General features: G+C 33.4%; 1 protein-coding gene across 3 annotated transcripts; it reads left to right on the forward strand.

Moving 5' to 3' along the window:
* Nucleotides 1-1,929: 1,929 nt before the first annotated feature.
* Nucleotides 1,930-16,671, forward strand: LOC113858310 (serine/threonine-protein kinase BLUS1-like). Of its 3 annotated transcripts, XM_027490887.1 has the most exons (20): nucleotides 1,983-2,166; nucleotides 2,260-2,639; nucleotides 2,717-2,761; nucleotides 3,606-3,687; nucleotides 3,812-3,880; nucleotides 4,062-4,232; nucleotides 4,315-4,380; nucleotides 4,750-4,818; nucleotides 4,903-4,974; nucleotides 5,074-5,420; nucleotides 13,756-13,892; nucleotides 14,005-14,099; nucleotides 14,167-14,205; nucleotides 14,273-14,332; nucleotides 14,538-14,639; nucleotides 14,723-14,774; nucleotides 14,860-14,915; nucleotides 15,104-15,168; nucleotides 15,271-15,322; nucleotides 15,509-16,671. In XM_027490887.1, exons 1-20 carry the CDS (start codon nucleotides 1,996-1,998, stop codon nucleotides 15,575-15,577), a joined length of 2,199 nt encoding a protein of 732 aa, XP_027346688.1. In that variant the 5' UTR covers nucleotides 1,983-1,995; the 3' UTR covers nucleotides 15,578-16,671. The 3 variants fall into 3 exon arrangements, with proteins under 3 accessions (XP_027346697.1, XP_027346707.1, XP_027346688.1); XM_027490896.1 differs by lacking the exon at nucleotides 14,167-14,205 and having other exon boundaries at nucleotides 1,930-2,166; XM_027490906.1 differs by lacking the exons at nucleotides 14,167-14,205; nucleotides 14,273-14,332 and having other exon boundaries at nucleotides 1,978-2,166.
* The last annotated feature ends 492 nt before the right edge of the window (nucleotides 16,672-17,163 follow it).

Raw genomic sequence — 17,163 nt, forward strand, 5'->3', positions numbered from 1 at the left:
AATTTATTTTGATTTATATTTTTACTGAAAAATTTATTTACTATTTTATATTATTTACTTAGACTAATACAATTTAATTATTACACAGTTGATATGAGATTGATTTTTTAAAAAAATATTATTTATATATGACACACGTAAAATATTTTTCACACAAATATTTTTGTGAATAAAATTATATTGATATTTAAATCATAAAATGAATGATAAATAATAAACATATTGTAAAATTTTTATAAATTTTACAATCACTATTACTGTAAGTTTATTATTTATTGATAATATTTAAATTTTATTTTTTATATTTTAATTTAAAATAATATTTTTCCTATGCAACATGTGTATTATAAGCACAACTATAATCTATTGAATCTAAATAATATTATTCTTACCATTTATTTATGTTCAAAGAAGTTTTTGAAAATATATAAAATATAAAAAAATATTGTTAATTCTTCTTATTTGTTAATTTTTTCTTTGGATAAAAAAATATAATTTTTTTATATACATATATTTCTTTATTATAAAATTTTATTGTGACCATTTATCTTTTATTCAAATTCTTTCTTATAAAATTTATATACAATATAAATATTTAATTTATTAAAATAATTTTTTAAAAATTTGTATTTTTGACAAAATACTTTCATATAGTACATGAATTAAAAATACTAATATATATATATATATATATTAATTAAATTATTTTATTTTAATTAAATCTATTATTTTTCTTACAATTTCAAATTTAAAAGTTAGAAAAAATATTTTATGTATCTACTTTTCGTTATCGTTTAATACTTGAACTTCCCGGCCCTAACTCTACTCTCATTCTCAGTGTCTGCATCATTAAAACCTAACAACTATGAAACGTTTTAAAGTTAGTTGTCAATGCCGCCACAAGAAGTCATCAAATGATTCTATAAGGAGGGTCACTCATTGTGCAGATTTATTTCGTTGTTACTCTGATGTTGTCAATCGATCGAATCTCACACAAGATAAAATCATCGCTAACAAATAACTTGTGTATTTAGTTTCGCTTATTGTTTCTAAGAATTTTAATTTAGAAAATTATTATATTAAGATACATTTAGCACTTGTGATATTTGAATATTTATTTATATTTATACCTTATTTGGCAACTACTTATTAAATTTTTATATTATTATGCTACTTATTTGAAGTTATATAAATATATTTTTCTTTATAAATATTTTTTTCTCAAACAAGTGTAAGTAATAGGTATAAGATGGATACAAAATTAATATTCATACTCATGCGAATAAGTATAAGTATTTTTTTAAAACTCAAATAGAAGAATGAGTACTATAATATTTTACCTACCATCTTTACTTTGATTTACTGTGAACCTATTATATCGTTTTATAATATTTAAACCTTTTTATATATATAAACTCTTCCACTTTTACTCTCATTGTTCAATTAAAGCCCTATATTATTGGAATATTTAGGGACAGCATCTTTGAAGCGCAACTCTTATTACTAGTGTGGAAAGACACTGGCGCAACAGGTATAGTACTATAAGTAATTTTTTTTTTAAATAAATAAATAAAAAATATTTATTCTAATATTAGTAAACTTGAGAATATTCTATTCACATAAATTAATAATTATAAATTTTTTAATATCTTAAAAGTAAAAAAAATTAATATTTTTAAATAAATTACTAAATTTATTATTTATTAACATAAAATTAATAATTATAATTATTACATGGATAAGGAAGCAAAACAAATTATTTCAATTACTTTAAAGAGAAAAAAGAAAGAATAGGAGGATCCAGGTGTCAAAAGGGGAAGGAGAGGAACACGTGAGCAGGTGGTGGTGGAGTGAGTGGTTGGGAATAGGCGTTGGCACCAGCCACTGCTTCGCTTTATTCATATCTTGACTCAAAATCAAAGTGGTGGCGGTCAACCAGCCCATAAAAACATCTTCTTGTTTCACTCAAACACAACACAACAGCACACAAACCAAATGGAAGGAGGGACTCATCCGCGAAACTACTCCGCCAACCCCGCCGATTATAAGCTTCTAGAAGAAGTGGGTCATGGCGGCACCGCCGCTGTCTGCAGAGCCATTTATCTTCCCTTCAACCAAGTCGTTGCGGTCAAGTGTTTGGATCTGGATCGCTGCAACATCAACCTGGTTCGTAGGAGCAATCTCGTTCCCCTTTCCACCGCTCTATTTTGTAACATTGGTTAATTGTTATTTGGGTGCTGGCTTGACATGACATAACAGGATGACTTGAGCAGGGAGAGTCAGACCATGAGCCTCATAGACCACCCCAACGTGGTGAGGGCTTACTGCTCCTTCGCGGTGGGGCAGAGTCTCTGGGTGGTCATGCCGTTCATGGACCAGGGTTCCTGTTTGCACCTCATGAAGATTGCTTACACCGATGGATTTGAAGAAGACGCAATCGGATCCATCCTCAAGGAAACTCTCAAGGCCTTGGACTACCTCCACAAGCAGGGCCATATTCATCGAGATGTCAAGGCCGGCAACATTTTACTTGACAGCAACGGCGCCGTCAAGCTCGCCGACTTCGGCGTCGCGGCTTGCTTGTTTGACGCCGGTGATAGACAGCGTTCCAGAAACACTATCGTCGGAACTCCCTGCTGGTCGGTGACCAATAGCCATCTCATTGCAACATCTCTCCCCTCTCAACCTGACATAGCATGTTGCCTTTCTCTTGCAGGATGGCTCCGGAGGTGCTTCAACCCGGAAGTGGTTATAATTCCAAGTCAGTAGTCTGTCCAATTTTTCTTCTTGCTATTTTATATGCTTCTACCAATTGCCAGAACACTCTGCCATTCTTGTGACTGCTTGTTAAGATGATAAAGTTTCCCGAGGGTCATGATTCAAAATTGCCTTAGAGATTTTAGACCAACAAACCACTCAAGATTAAAGCCCGCCCACTCTCGTCCAATCTTAGATTGGGCCCACATTTAAAACGTAAAACTGCCAACTCAACATTTAATGCTGCTCTGCTAGGTGTTGAATCCATTTGGTAAACAGCTTAATTAAGTGTTTTCTATCAGCTCTTGTCAAATGAGGGATTATCATAAACTTGACTGTTAACTGTGAAGCTTACTGAAATATGCTCAAAGGTGTTTGAGCAGCAATGGTGAAAGAGTAAAAGGAAAGGAATTGAGAGGAAAATGAGAGTCAAATGAAGAGAAGTGGTTCTCCTTGATTGGTTGAGCTGGATACAGATTATCATTGTATAGCTGTAATCAATAGTAACTAATTGTAACTGATTTCTTGGAAGTTAACTAACTCATACCTGTACATAGCTAAAATGAGTTTATTATAAGAAGCTTCTTAATGAAGCTTATTGAAATATGTTGAAAAGAGTCTATAAAAAGTTCATAAGTTATTTTCATGGACTCAAAGAAGCTCTGCAGTAACTCTTCCAAATGCCCTCTTAGTCATGCAAAAGTGCTTGACAAAGTTTGTGGCTTACATAGGGGCTGCAATCCTTTTTTGTTCATTATTTCAACAGACTGCAAAACATCTTGTCTTTATTATGATTGAATAATGGACCAAGTTTATTCTTATTGCTTCGGTCCATAAATGTTGGATAGGGCTGATATTTGGTCATTTGGGATTACGGCGCTCGAGTTGGCTCATGGTCATGCACCATTTTCAAAATATCCTCCAATGAAGGTATTTATATCCAGGGGGTGTTGAGAGACAATATCTAGATAGATGTTGGCATTAGACACATTCAGGTTCCTGTGGTATAATGCAAAATATAGGACAACGACTTACTTTTTTGTTTCACGTACAGGTTCTTCTGATGACCATAAAGAATGCCCCTCCTGGACTTGATTATGACCGTGATAAAAAGTTCTCTAAGGTATCAGTTTTCTTTCTGTATAGATTGTTGCACAAGAGTCAATATTATACAGCTTTTATTTAGTTCTTTACTCATGCTGTCATATCATATAAGGCGGATCTTTGATTCTAATATGGTTGTTTTCATAGTGCTTTTCTCGTCTTAATAGTAGTCTAATTAAAGTATTTCCAGTTGTAATCAGTCTTTTAAGGAAATGGTTGCTATGTGCCTGGTGAAAGATCAAACAAAAAGGCCGTCAGCGGATAAGTTACTGAAACATTCCTTCTTCAAACATGCCAAGCATCCTGAACTCTCTGTAAAGAAATTGTTTGCTGACTTACCACCTCTTTGGAAACGTTTAAAAGCCCTCCAGGTTAATTTTCACACAGGATTTGGTGTAGGTTTTAAACTTTCTTTTTCCTGCTACTTTTTCTTTACTTCTCAAATTCTTGCAGCTCAAAGATGCTTCTCAACTAGCACTGAAGCAAATGCCTTCTGCAGAAGAAGAAGCAATGTCTCAGGTAAAAGCTGATACTCAAATGTATATTTGTCACGTAATATGATATGTTCAATGATTCCTAGGAGCAATATTATGAACTGAGCCAAGTTAGCCATTTAATCAAAATGAGAAGGCTGACTATTTCTAGACATTTTATAGTAACCATGATTTTAAAATGGAGGGTTTTGTGGCACTTTGTCCCCAACCCCTATAAAGGTGTTTTGTTTATGACAAACCCAAGCATTCCTTTTGATAATTGAACATTTAAGAGCTTTGGTTATCACATACACATTTCTGGTAGAAAACTAGAAAGATTATCACCTTTCTTTTTGTGTACATAGATAATCAATTATATTAACTGAAATCTTCTCCACTTCTATTTTTACTTAAGAGTGAATACAAACGAGGAGTTAGTGCATGGAACTTTGATATTGATGATTTGAAAGCTCAAGCTTCTTTGGTATGTATTATTGTGTTCAGATTTTATTTACTTGACTAGTTTGTCCCTTTATTAGATTCAAACTGATGTCTTCAATTTTGCTAGGTGAGGGATGATGATGATATTGCAGAGATGAGGGAAGAAGACGAAAGCAAATTTTTCACCAATTACAAGGCTGTAAGAAGATCCTGCTACTGAATTTTGATGTTGGTTCAATTGTTTTAAACTTTCTATACCCTAAAGATATTCATTTTCATCTTTTGTTTGTCATGACAGGGTGCAGTTGATTCCCAGTCTGGTACTAGCAAAATGGATTCAGAGAAATTACTACAGCATACAATCACATCAGAAGTAATTGCTGCTGAGATAAAACAGAATGAGCAGAGTAAATACTTGAACAAAAAGGAGATTCTTGAAAGTGATCTCCAGGAACCTAAATTACCCAAAAATATTATTTGGAAGAGAAATGGATCAATTACAGAAGCAACAACATCTAGTGTAGAGAAAGGTATAGGTACGAGTAAAATTAAAAGTCAGTCTGTGAAAAGTCATCAAACCCAAAGTGGGCCACTGTTGCCAGGCACAGTTGTCAATCATTCTTTGTCAGGACGTACATTAGAAAGGTACTTTATATATTTTATCATGTGTTTTGTTGTTCTTATTTTAGGCTGTGATTAGAAGTTTTACATATTGTTTGATGAAATTGAAGAGAGCTTCTGTTAGAGTTTCCTATATATCAATAGTTAGTTACACTAGAGAATCAATAATTGGTTAGTTAGCCACAGAGGTTGGAAAGAGAGGGATTTAGTTTAAATAGTAGGACAGGTGGAAAAGGGAGTGGCCTTCAGAGTTACTTGCAGCACGTTTAAAATGATACAAACTGGTTTCAACTCTACACAGGACAAGCAATGTACAGAAGGGGGGGGGGGGAGAGAGAAAATAGGTATGTTTATTGAATTGAATTTAGAGATTACGGAGGATGAATATCTTACTGTTGACTTCGCTCCTATGGAGAGCTACTGTTCTCTTTTATGATAACAACCAGAAAGGCATTATTTTCTGCTACCTTACACATACCTCACTCCATCCCTTATAACTGAAAGTAAATCTCCTAACCAATTCCTAGCATGTTCTCTCTCCCTGCCACTTTAGCATCCCTCTTACTCTCTTTGCTATTTCTCTTATTATGCACCCTCCACACCTTGGGCCCGCTGGTTGTTTGCTGAGCTAAAAGATTCCAAAGGCTCATATCTGCATTAGAGGGCCTAGCATAAAAGATGCAGTGGCTCAATTGTAACTTGTTAGGGGAAACTATTGGATGAGATTTAACTGATTTATATTCTATATATCTTTCGTGCGATTTCTCTGTTCATGTATGTCGGTTCTAAATAAATTGATTCAATGTGCTGGATCTCTTATCTTATAAGAAATGGAGATTTTGGAAGCATTCTTGAAGAAAGCAATTGTGGATATCAGCGTCATTTGTGGGTTTCAGGCATTTCAGGGCTTAAGGTCTGCATTGGTAGATGCAGATACAGGGGATTGTTCGTGTAGGAGTGGGAGTGAACAACCCTTTGGGAGGAATGCAACACAATAAAAAATCAACAAGATTTGGGTCATCGACTTTGAGTGAGCTTTCAATCTCATGTATGCTGGCCAAATTTCCACTGCTGAAACCAAAAGATTCAAGTTGGCTCACGGTCTAGATGTGTTATCAGAATAGACTTAGGGAGTGTTTGAATTGGTGTTTAAAATGCTCGAACTCACGTTTAGCTCAACATAACCAAGAGAAGTGTTGTGGCTATACGCCGGTTTGATGCCTGCCCAACACAAATCCAAACTTGCTGTTATTTGAGAAAAGACACAAAGTGGTTAGGGTATGTCTTTTTGGTGTTTTGGATCAATTTGATTCTCAATGCTTGACACTATTATTAGATGTAAGGAGTTTGAAACATTATGGAAGAAGACCTCCTTTCATGAGCTTGGCAAATGACTACAATTGGGGGCTTAATTCTACATTGGGACCCAAAATCCTAAGGCATTAATACATGTGTTGTGCTTGCTAATATGATTCTCACTTCATTTTTCCCCTTCCAAATTGGGCCATCTTCAAGAAAAGATAACCTTTTCTTTAAAGTATCTATGATGTGGTGTAGCCTTCTTGCAAGAGTTAAGACTCTTAACTATTTGGGTGACTCCTTTCTTTGAGGGCAGCATATACTGGTGTACCAACCACCATTTTTATTACTCATCTCAATTGATTCCTAAGCTCTAATGTCACCAATCGGTTAGTGGAATCATATAATACTTGAGAGATTTCATTTCATGGGATTAGTGAGGAACCGCATATGAGGGCTTGACACAAAATCTTGACTCAAAACCTTAAGAGATAATGTCTATTTTTTTCCAATGAGTGCTTTCTTCATTCATACTTGAACTCCCAACAGTTATTGCTTTCAAATAGTTATAGGACTGAAGCACAAGTGCACCAATTTGGGAGTTGTACATGGACTCAGTACAGGTATTGTTGGGTATGAAGCTATAGTTATTGCTTTGGAATAACTCTTAAGAGTATGAAGCATGGGTACTACATTTTGTGAGTGGTACATCTACCAGGTATATGTATGTTTTAGGTACTATTGAAATGAAGGGTTTTTAGGAATAAAGGGAAAAATAACAAGAAAAGGGGCTTTGAATGATGTTCTATTGAGTATTGCCATGTATACGTTCATAAAATCTAGAACACCAACCCTCATTTTATTACCTAACTAAAGTGGAAACAAATCATGAGATAAGGAAATATGGTAACCAATCCTGAAAGATAATGAGGAAATAGAAAAACTAATCTTAAGGGTTAATCTAAGATATATGATCAATATAACATTGGATATTTTCATATTATTGCTTAAGCTTTATAAGGAGTATGAGGGCTGCGAATCAGTCAGTTTTGGTTGGTTTCGAGTTTATAAAACTCAAAACAAAGCAAACTGAATAGAACAAAATAGTAACCATCTCCGACCGTTTACGTCAATGAGTATAGTGGGTCACAGGTTGAACGAGTCAAGGGTGTATTGGTGGGTTCAATTGGGTTCAAACTGAAGTGTAAAGTAAAGAATTTTTGCCAGGCCTTACCTTTTTGGTGTGACTTGTGGTGGGTTCAAGCATTCCCCTTTTCTACAATGCAACCTTTGATCTGAGATGGTACCAGATAGTGCAATCATGTGGTTGTTGTTCCCTTGCCTTTATGGTTGCCATCATTGTTGGACATGGATTTGGCGAGCTCTTTCATGAACCTAAATGAAAGCATCTTGCCTATGTGCTAGCAAGACAGGATCGACAACATCGTCAAAGTGGTTGGTCTTGCCATTGCCAAAGGAACTAGAGATGTGACGCATTTGTTGCATCCAAGGTGTTTGTTGCCATGTGGATCATGAAAATTGGAAATAGAGAACTTGTGAAAAGATGGCATGAGAGAAGCAGCACCCTTGAAGAAAACTAAGATGAGAATAAAGAGGAAAATATGATTAGGGTTTTGCCTCTCATGTACTGATGTTTTATGATGAAGGCCACTTGGGCCAAGCCTTATACTCTCTTTCATGTGGGCCAAAGGAAAAAAAGGCTGAAACTTTTTTTATTTCTTTTTTAATGTGTTTGGTCAGTAACGGGTACCAATGAAAATAATTTATGAGACCCACAGCCATCTGAACATAACCATTGCGAACTGAACTTATCAATTTGTTTACCTGATATATCCACCTGACCCGCCCGTCCTCACAATTTATTCGGTTTCATTGGTTTTGTGTGGGGTGTTGGGTTGATGCCCACTCCTTAGACTAGGGAGGGGAGGGAAAGGGAAGGGAGGGATTAATCATTGTTTGAAAGTTGTTTAATTAGGAGGGGAAGGTTTTGGGAGTTTTTTTAAACCCTCTAGAACCCTTCTAACCCTTGTTTTTTGAGTTCCTCATTTTGGGAGTTTTCTCTCTCCCATTCTCTCCCACTCTTTAGTTCTCTCTAGTACTCTTTCATAAATAGAATTCTTTTTTTTTTTAATATTAATTTTTCAAGTGATGATTTTTTAAAAACATTTATAAAAAATAAAAATAGTAATTTTAAAAATATTAATTTTTAGAGAAAGAAAAATATTTTTTTATTTTTTGTAAAAATAAAAATATAAATAAAAGATATAAAATATAATATCATTTATATAATTAAACCCACATCATCCTTCCCTCTCAATATTAAACATTTAAACAAAGGAAGGGGTTTAATCTCTTTCCTCCTCCTTTCTCTTCCTCCTTCAAACCCTTCTCCTCCTTCTTCCTCCAAACTCTCAAACAAAGCCTTAGGAGTATTTTGGCTTTATTCTTAGTCAAACTGGAACATCTTAAAAGATACTCCCTCTGGTCTCAAAAATAAGGAAAAAATAACTAAATTACATTAATTAAGAAAATTAGTTAATCTCATTTATTGTTCTGAATTTTATAAAAAAATGAACTACACTCTCTAATATGCCCTTCAAGACCATTTAAGGATGACTTATTAGGATTAAATGGTGATATGATCTCAAGGTATCATGGGTTTCTCACGTTTCAAGCGTAGGTAACCAAGAATGAATTTGCTGAATTATTATTATTATTATTCCCTTCCAAAGCTGATTGCCATGAATATAAATACTATGGTCTTCTTAACAACTTTCCTAAATAGATGGCCAAAAAATAAGGATCTAAACTAGTCTAGAGCTATCACTTACGAAATAAAATAAACTATAAAGGATAAAAATAGTAAGATAATATAATGATTAGTAGACTTTAGTTAATAAATTGGCCCATGTAACGTGGGTTTGGTTTGGACTACCTTGTGCTGCGTCTGACCCTATCAAAATGTCATTAGTTGGTTGCTAGAAAACAGGAATAGGTGCATGAGGACCCTAATGACAGTGAAACTGATGGGGTTGGGTTGACTGTAGACATTTGATCTGGAGGTTGGCAGATGAAAAAACTAGTGACATGGTGGTGGATGTGATTGCATAGGGTGGCAGAAGTGTTTCAGACCACCAGAGGGAGGAGATGGTGGCAAAAAGGTTCTGTACAATAGTGGAAATACAAAGGAAATGGTGGAAGGACATTACTGAAAGGGAAGGTTAGAAAATGCAAATGGTAATTGGAAAGACAATTGCAACAAGATGACTAAGTTGAATGAAGAATGATGAAAATAAAATTGAGCTCTGAATTAGAGGAAAGCAAAATAGTGATGGAATATGGATATGTCACATGAGAATGCTACAGACACAAATAAAATGAAAGTTACAGAAATGATAATGTTAAAATGAATGAGTGATCACATGAGAAAGAACGTGAGAAGAAATGGCTGCATACGAGGAAATATTGGAATAACACTTATTAAAGAGAGGATAACAAAAAATCATTTAAGGTGGTTTGGACATGTAAGAAGACCACTAATGTCACTAGTTAAGAAAGTAGATGGTATGACTTTTAGCCTGACAAAAAGGGGTAGAGAGAAACATAAAAATACTTCGAAGGAAAATAGAGAGTAGATGACATGACTTTTAATTCGGTGACCAGTATTCCTCTTTGATAGGGAATATTTTCATATATTCTAACAGGTATGTACCAAAATAATTTAAAAGGTCAGCTTGAGCATGACTTTAATGTAATTGATAATCAAGGATGTCAAAATTGAGTTTCAAGAGATAGGAACAGAGGAGGGGTGTTGGATTTTAGTATCAGTGAATCGTAACACAACTCGTAAAAGTCAACTAAAATGCTAAATTATATTTAAACACACATATACATGCATAAAAAAAACATTAAAGAAAAATTATAACCCTTAAACCACAACAAACATTTAATAAAACTTGTACTAAAGATTCATAAGGTCCTAATACAACTCAAAAGTCAACATAAGTCACATAAGCTTTTGACAAAACAAAAGAAATGCATAAAATTAAGGAGTAAAACAAAACAGTAGGTATATTGCAGCAAACACCCACAAACTTTTTTTTTTTTGCAAGAACAGCAACCCTAAACTGCACTAAATAACTGCACAAAGCAACAGAGAACTGGAGAAGAAAAGAGAAAGGAAGAGAATGCAGGTGCAGCAAACCAAAGATAGAAATCAGTAACTCAAACCCTGAACCAGCAAAGAAATTGAGCAGAAGATGCTTAGAGAGTGTCGAATGTGAGGGGGAATAGAGGCAGTGTGTCAAATGATTCTTTCTGGCTGGGTAGCATAGTTTAGGGTTCACATGTGGAGCTCAATCCAGCACATTTTTGGTGTGTCATTTCAATTCCATGCTCTGGAGCAATGATCCAGTCTGCTTCCTCCAAGCAGATTTGTGAGTTACAGTGGCACACACCACGTCGGGTGGTAAACAAATTGACAAGTGTACCAAACCGTTTGTAATAACAATTAAATTTTATCGTTTACTGAGATTAATGTTAACTACCAAACCACAAGAATATTGTTAGTTAGGTGACAAACAGAGTAAGAGTTTAATGCAGAAGTTAAATATTATGCAACAATTGAAATTGATGGAAACTCGGAGGATTACTTTAATGTGAGAATAAAACTGAGGGCAAGAAGTTAAAACAAATTGACAAATAAATTGCAGAATAGAAATGGGTATGAATTCAGTAAAGTTAACAATTAATATAGAAGTGGGTTGAATTAAGATTCCTTAATTCTAATGCATTGTGAAAAGTATGTATAACCCAGAATATAACTAATCTAATGGTTAGATTTTTATGGTACCCAATATCAATTCGTTGATCAAATGGTTCTAAATCAACTCTTAATTCCTAATTCCTTAGGTAATCAAGAGAAAATTAGCATTAAGTTTAGAATCAAAGTGACCATAGTATCATACCATTAAAGATTCCTATTCCTAGGTAACCCATAAGGAGCGATTTAATCCACTTCCAAGAATGATTCCAATTTTCCAATTAAAAGATTTTCTTTATCAACTCTGAATGCTAAGAACCAGAGAAGCATTAAGTTTAGGATTAAATGCGTTAGAATAGAAGTTACAACTTAGTTATATCCCACATTCAGATTATCTCAATGAGTTAAGAATTAAGTCATCTATCTTCAACCCCAATGAAATTAGCAAGACATTGCAGAAATAATACAGGAAAAGAAACTGAAATAGATTGCAGAAATAAACTTTATGTTCAGCTGAAAGAAAATTACAGGAAATGTAAATTATAGGAAATCACTGTTCTATTAAAGAGTAAAGAGAATAAAGGGATATATCCCTCCTTCCTATCAAAATTCCATAAAGAAAAATAAAGGAAGGACAAAGTAAAGACGACCTAAAAATCTGTGTCTGAAAAAATGGTGCTGCTTTTAGAAGAAAATTCTATTTTTATATGTTCTATCTAACTCGTGTCCGCATAATCAGCTATGCATGTGCCCATAAATTAGTCCTCCAGTATTTTAACTTCTTTCCACTAGATCTAATTGCAATTACTCTTCTGAAATCTTCAAAAATCAACTGCAAAATATTAATAATTGAACTATCCATTGCACTCCAAGTAATAACATCTTTCCATTGAGTTTTCCAATTAATTACACTAACTTAGATTGTTTATTCAATGAAAAGTGTCAGAAACATTCAATTTACTAAATGAGTCAATGAGTCATCTTTAGGTAACCTGCAACATGTTGAATCGTATGCTTCAATGAGTGATTTTGACAACCAAGTTGATAATAGCTTGGATAGTAGCGAGGAAATTTTTCCCAAAAATGACAGTTTTTAGTCAAGAGTTAAATATTTTTTTTGTTCCCTCTCTATTTTCATTGTTTTTTCCATACTTAATCAGACTCATTCGTCTAGTCCTTACCAATAAGCTATAAATAAAGCGTCCCTAGAGGCACCCAGTAGTAACATTGAGTTGGGAGGTCAACCCAACTAATAATGGTAGTACACAATCAAATTGTAGCATTCAACACAACAATTTGATTTTGGTTAAATTGAAGTTCTTAACATTTCTTACTAATATTTTCACAACAACTGACAAGTGTTTGACTCCATTTATGTTAGCCTTTAATTTTTATTTTTTTTTAATCTTTAATGTAATCTTGTCATCTTTTATTTTATAAAATTTTAATTTCTTATGTATAACTTTTGTAAAAAATTTCTATTAACATACTCAGACCTTGGATTTTTGAAAATTGTCATATCTCATACTTGTATTTGTATCGGGAACCAGTACTGCATCCATTCCTTTAATGCTTTGGATACTGTTTCCTATTAATGTAGACGATTATTGCACACCACACCAGAATTGGTGGCATAATAGTATCAAACACTTATCCAATACTGCATATTTGTTGTCAGTATTATTAGTTGAGGATGAGTTTCTAACATAATAGTACTTCAATCCATGAAAGCAGTTTACTTTTAATATTCTGGTTTATATAGTTTGTTTGTGATTGTAATTCACTGTCACATGGAAGGAATTAAGAATATGGGAGATTGTGGATTCACTTTCAAGAAAGTATGCTAGGGATTTATTCTCCATTTACCACTGCATTCATGGTACAGAGAATAATTCAGAAATCTACAATAATTATGGGGTGGTGATTGTAGCTTTTAATTTAGAAAATCAATAAACGTTAGTGACTGCCTTATTTATTTTTTATTTTGAATTTTGAGCATATTTGTTTTGTATAAAAGGTGTAAGTTTGAAGCCAACCACGAAAAATGTATAGGCAGGAAAGTCTCATTTTTCCCTTAATTTTTCTTAAGATGTCTATGACCATACAATGTTGTAACTAATGTAATTTGAAGTTTAAATAATCGATTCCCCCATGTTGTGTGTCTCTTGTCATTTCTTACTGACACACTGACATTTCAGTTCAGGGTAATTGTTGTTTACTTGTCAATATCATCATATTTTGCTTGATAAAACATTAATGCCTTATTATTACATTTAGGCTTGAGAACGGAAATCAGTTGCCAGTCGAGAAAAATAATCGTGAAGCGCGACGAACTCCAAGTTTTAGTGGTCCATTGATGCTTCCAACTCGAGCTTCAGCAAATAGTTTATCAGCACCGATAAAGTCTTCTGGAGGTATTTAAATTATACTGTATGCACTATAAGGCTATGTGCAGAATTTCTAACAGTTTCTGAACCAAAACAGCCTAAATTCCGAGTTTAATTTGGTTCCCACTACTCTTTGTAGGATTCAGAGATTCCTTGGATGACAAATCCAAGGCTAATCTAGTACAAATTAAAGGGAGATTCTCTGTGACGTCAGAAAATTTAGATCTTGTGAAGGTATGCTTTGCTTTCAAGTGGTTTGTTCTATTGTCTTAACTTTAACTGACTTAACATTGTGCCATAGGATATTCCTTTAACTTCAGTTTCACACCGATCTTCACAGGTTGGTTGTTGTTCTACTTCTAATTGTTATTATTTATGTATTTATATCCCTGTTACATTTGATTTAGGGATCAAAACTGCGGAAATCTGCCAGTGTTAGTGATTGGATGTTAGATTCCAAACAAATGGTTTGTACATAAGCCATATGCATGCATCATATCTAACTGCCTTGTTTATCGGCATTTTCACTATGTTTATTCCATATTTGGTTAATGCTCTCAAAACAATTTATAAAATATTGTCAAAATTAAAAAGACACTGTATGATGTATCATATATTACTAGATTGATATATAAGGCTTATCTGTTTTCTATTGAATCTGTTTCTCTTCAGCCAGTGGGTCAGGCCACCAAAGATTCTGCCACCACCAATATCTCTGAATCACTTCTTTTTGCTCAACTTCTAAATCTTTGCCAGCAAACATCTATTCAACAGGTGATGAAAGTACTAGTGGTTTAATCATCATAACTGTAAGTTTGCCATATTATAATCTCATGGAAAGTTCTGTTTTACCCCAGGATCTTATAATGAATCTGTTAAATAGCTTGCAACCTGCTGAAGCAAATGATGGTGGGTGAAGGATTTTCCCTTCATTATGTTTGAGGCATTCTTTATGGGGTTTTGAAGGATATAATAATTCAATCAATTTTTTCAGTTTTGCAGAATGGAAAGTTGCCACCATTACCTCGCAGTTCAGAGATCAACGGAAGTGTGGGTAACTTTTACTTGATTTATTCCTTTTACTAGTATGCTTAATTACTTTTCAACTACTGTATGTCAATTTTCTTTGAATAACTTGTCAATCTTGATTTTGTTACACAAGCTTCTACTAATTCCTATAATCTAATATTATTCAACAGCTTGATGATGTTACCTTTGGACATTTGTGTCACTGACAGGTGGATAGCGCAGCTTCAGAGAGGGAACGTCTTCTGCTGGTCAAAATTTTGGAGCTTCAATCTCGGTTAGTTATCCCAATTTGAATATTCTTTCTCGGTCTTCCTTTTTATTCGACTTCAAATAGCTTATTTAACTCCCTCTTTCCCTGCCCCATCTCATATTCCAGGGTGATCAATTTGACTGATGAACTGACTGCTGAGAAGCTAAAATACATGCAGGTAATTTTCTATAGAAGCTTTTAACTATGTTTTTTCCTTCAAAAGTTTCAGTTAAGCAGGTTTTCACTGCATTACATAGTCAGTCGGCCATTTGGGGTGATAGTTAGATGAACAATCGAAGAACCATGTAATGTATGCTGAAGCTTTAAAATTTGAGAACAAACTAACCACGTAGTTGTGGAACAGTTGCAACAACAGCTAACGGCTCTCTACAGTCAAGAACAAAATGGGGACAGAAGAGATGAAGTTATATGAAACCTGATTCATTCTGATCTTCTTTGAAGAAGTACATGTACATTCATTTGTAAGTGATAAATGATAGATGATCTCCATTCTTTCTCTCTGCTGAAGGAGAACTGCTTTTTGGATATTGGAAAAAGAGACACATCTTCCCCGATCTAATTTGCCTTGCGATCAATAAGCTTCTATGAAAATCTATAGGCCAGCAAGGGAAATATACATACATATATGAAAAAGCTAATCTTATTATTTATTTCATTCAAAATTCCGATGTAACCGAATGGATCATGGCAAATGTGCACAACTTTAGCTGATATGAATCATAATAGTAATTTTGGTGCCAAAAAAGAATGGATCATGGCAAATGTGCACTAATTGTAGGGTCATCAATAATGTAACATTATGTATAGACATCTTGTCCCTAGACTTGATGACCTGCTTGATGCTTGTTTCATTTCGTGGGTATTGTCAAATTAGGATAAAGGAAGAAGATGAATGGAAGAATGTATTCAAAATTAAATATGAACTGTATGAGTGGTGTGTAATGTATTTTGGATTAATTAATGTCTCAGGCAAATTTCTTGAAAAATTTGTCGATGTATAAGTTGATGACATTTTGATTTATTCCAAGAATTTTGAAGAGCATTGAATATCTTAATTATGTTTTGTAATGTCCTTGGCTTGCTTAGATAAGAGTATTGTTTGCGCTATTCATCTAATTTTTCTTAATTTTGTGGTAAGTTCAAAAGGAGTATAGGTTAATAAAGAAAAAGTTAAGGTCATTAGAGATTGACCAATCCCAAATTCGTTTGTGATGTTTGGAGTAGTAAGCTTCTATAGAAGATTAGTAAATGATTGCTTATCTCATTGAATTTACTTACAAAAGGGTAATATATGTTAATACACAATATTTTCCTTTTGAAAATGTTTATGGATTTAATCCTCTAACTTCTCTTAGTTTGTTTCCCTTCTTCTTTAATACATAAGGATGAAAAAGCTAAGTTTAAATATGTGAAAAAGCTCTATAAAGCTAACATGCTAACAAAGGAAAGAAGAAAGTTATGTTTAAACTTCAATATTGAGTGTAAGCTCACATGATAAAAAAAACAACTACTACGAAAAAAAAAATTAGAACTCTAACAAGGGACAATAGATCATTAGAGAATAAATGACATTACTTCTAAAAATGACTTACCTTTAGTATAAAGTCAGTAAAATCAATAATATTTTTTACTTATATCTTTTTGATATATAGGTAATAAAGATCTTAACTCAAAGACAAATTCACTTAAAGGAGAGAATGATGAGAACTAACGGGAAATAATGATAAAGAAGAAAGAAAATAAAGAGATGGATCTTTTATAAGGATTTAGAAGTTTAATGACAAGGTAAAAAAAAAAAAAATCAATTAAACTTTAAATTAAATGATAACAACTGCGTTTAAGAAACTGAAAAAGAAGAAGCCAAAGTTGGTCTCTTATGTTTTAGTTGAAGATTATAAAAATTAAGGTTAAATTTAATTTATGTTAATCTAATCTTATTTTAACATGTATTTTGGGTTAAAATTTTATATATTAATTAAATAGTTTTTTATATGTTGG

The sequence above is a fragment of the Abrus precatorius genome, unplaced genomic scaffold (genome assembly GCF_003935025.1).
Source record: "Abrus precatorius isolate BTA unplaced genomic scaffold, Abrus_2018 Scaffold1, whole genome shotgun sequence".
NCBI lineage: Eukaryota > Viridiplantae > Streptophyta > Magnoliopsida > Fabales > Fabaceae > Abrus > Abrus precatorius.

Coding starts and splice junctions, on each gene's coding strand:
- LOC113858310 (XM_027490887.1), top strand. CDS start 1,996: ATGGAAGGAGGGACTCATCCGCGAAACTACTCCGCCAACCCCGCCGAT. Junction 14,206..14,272: donor TTTCACACCGATCTTCACAG/GTTGGTTGTTGT, acceptor CATTTGATTTAG/GGATCAAAACTGCGGAAATC. Junction 14,640..14,722: donor AGCAAACATCTATTCAACAG/GTGATGAAAGTA, acceptor GTTTTACCCCAG/GATCTTATAATGAATCTGTT.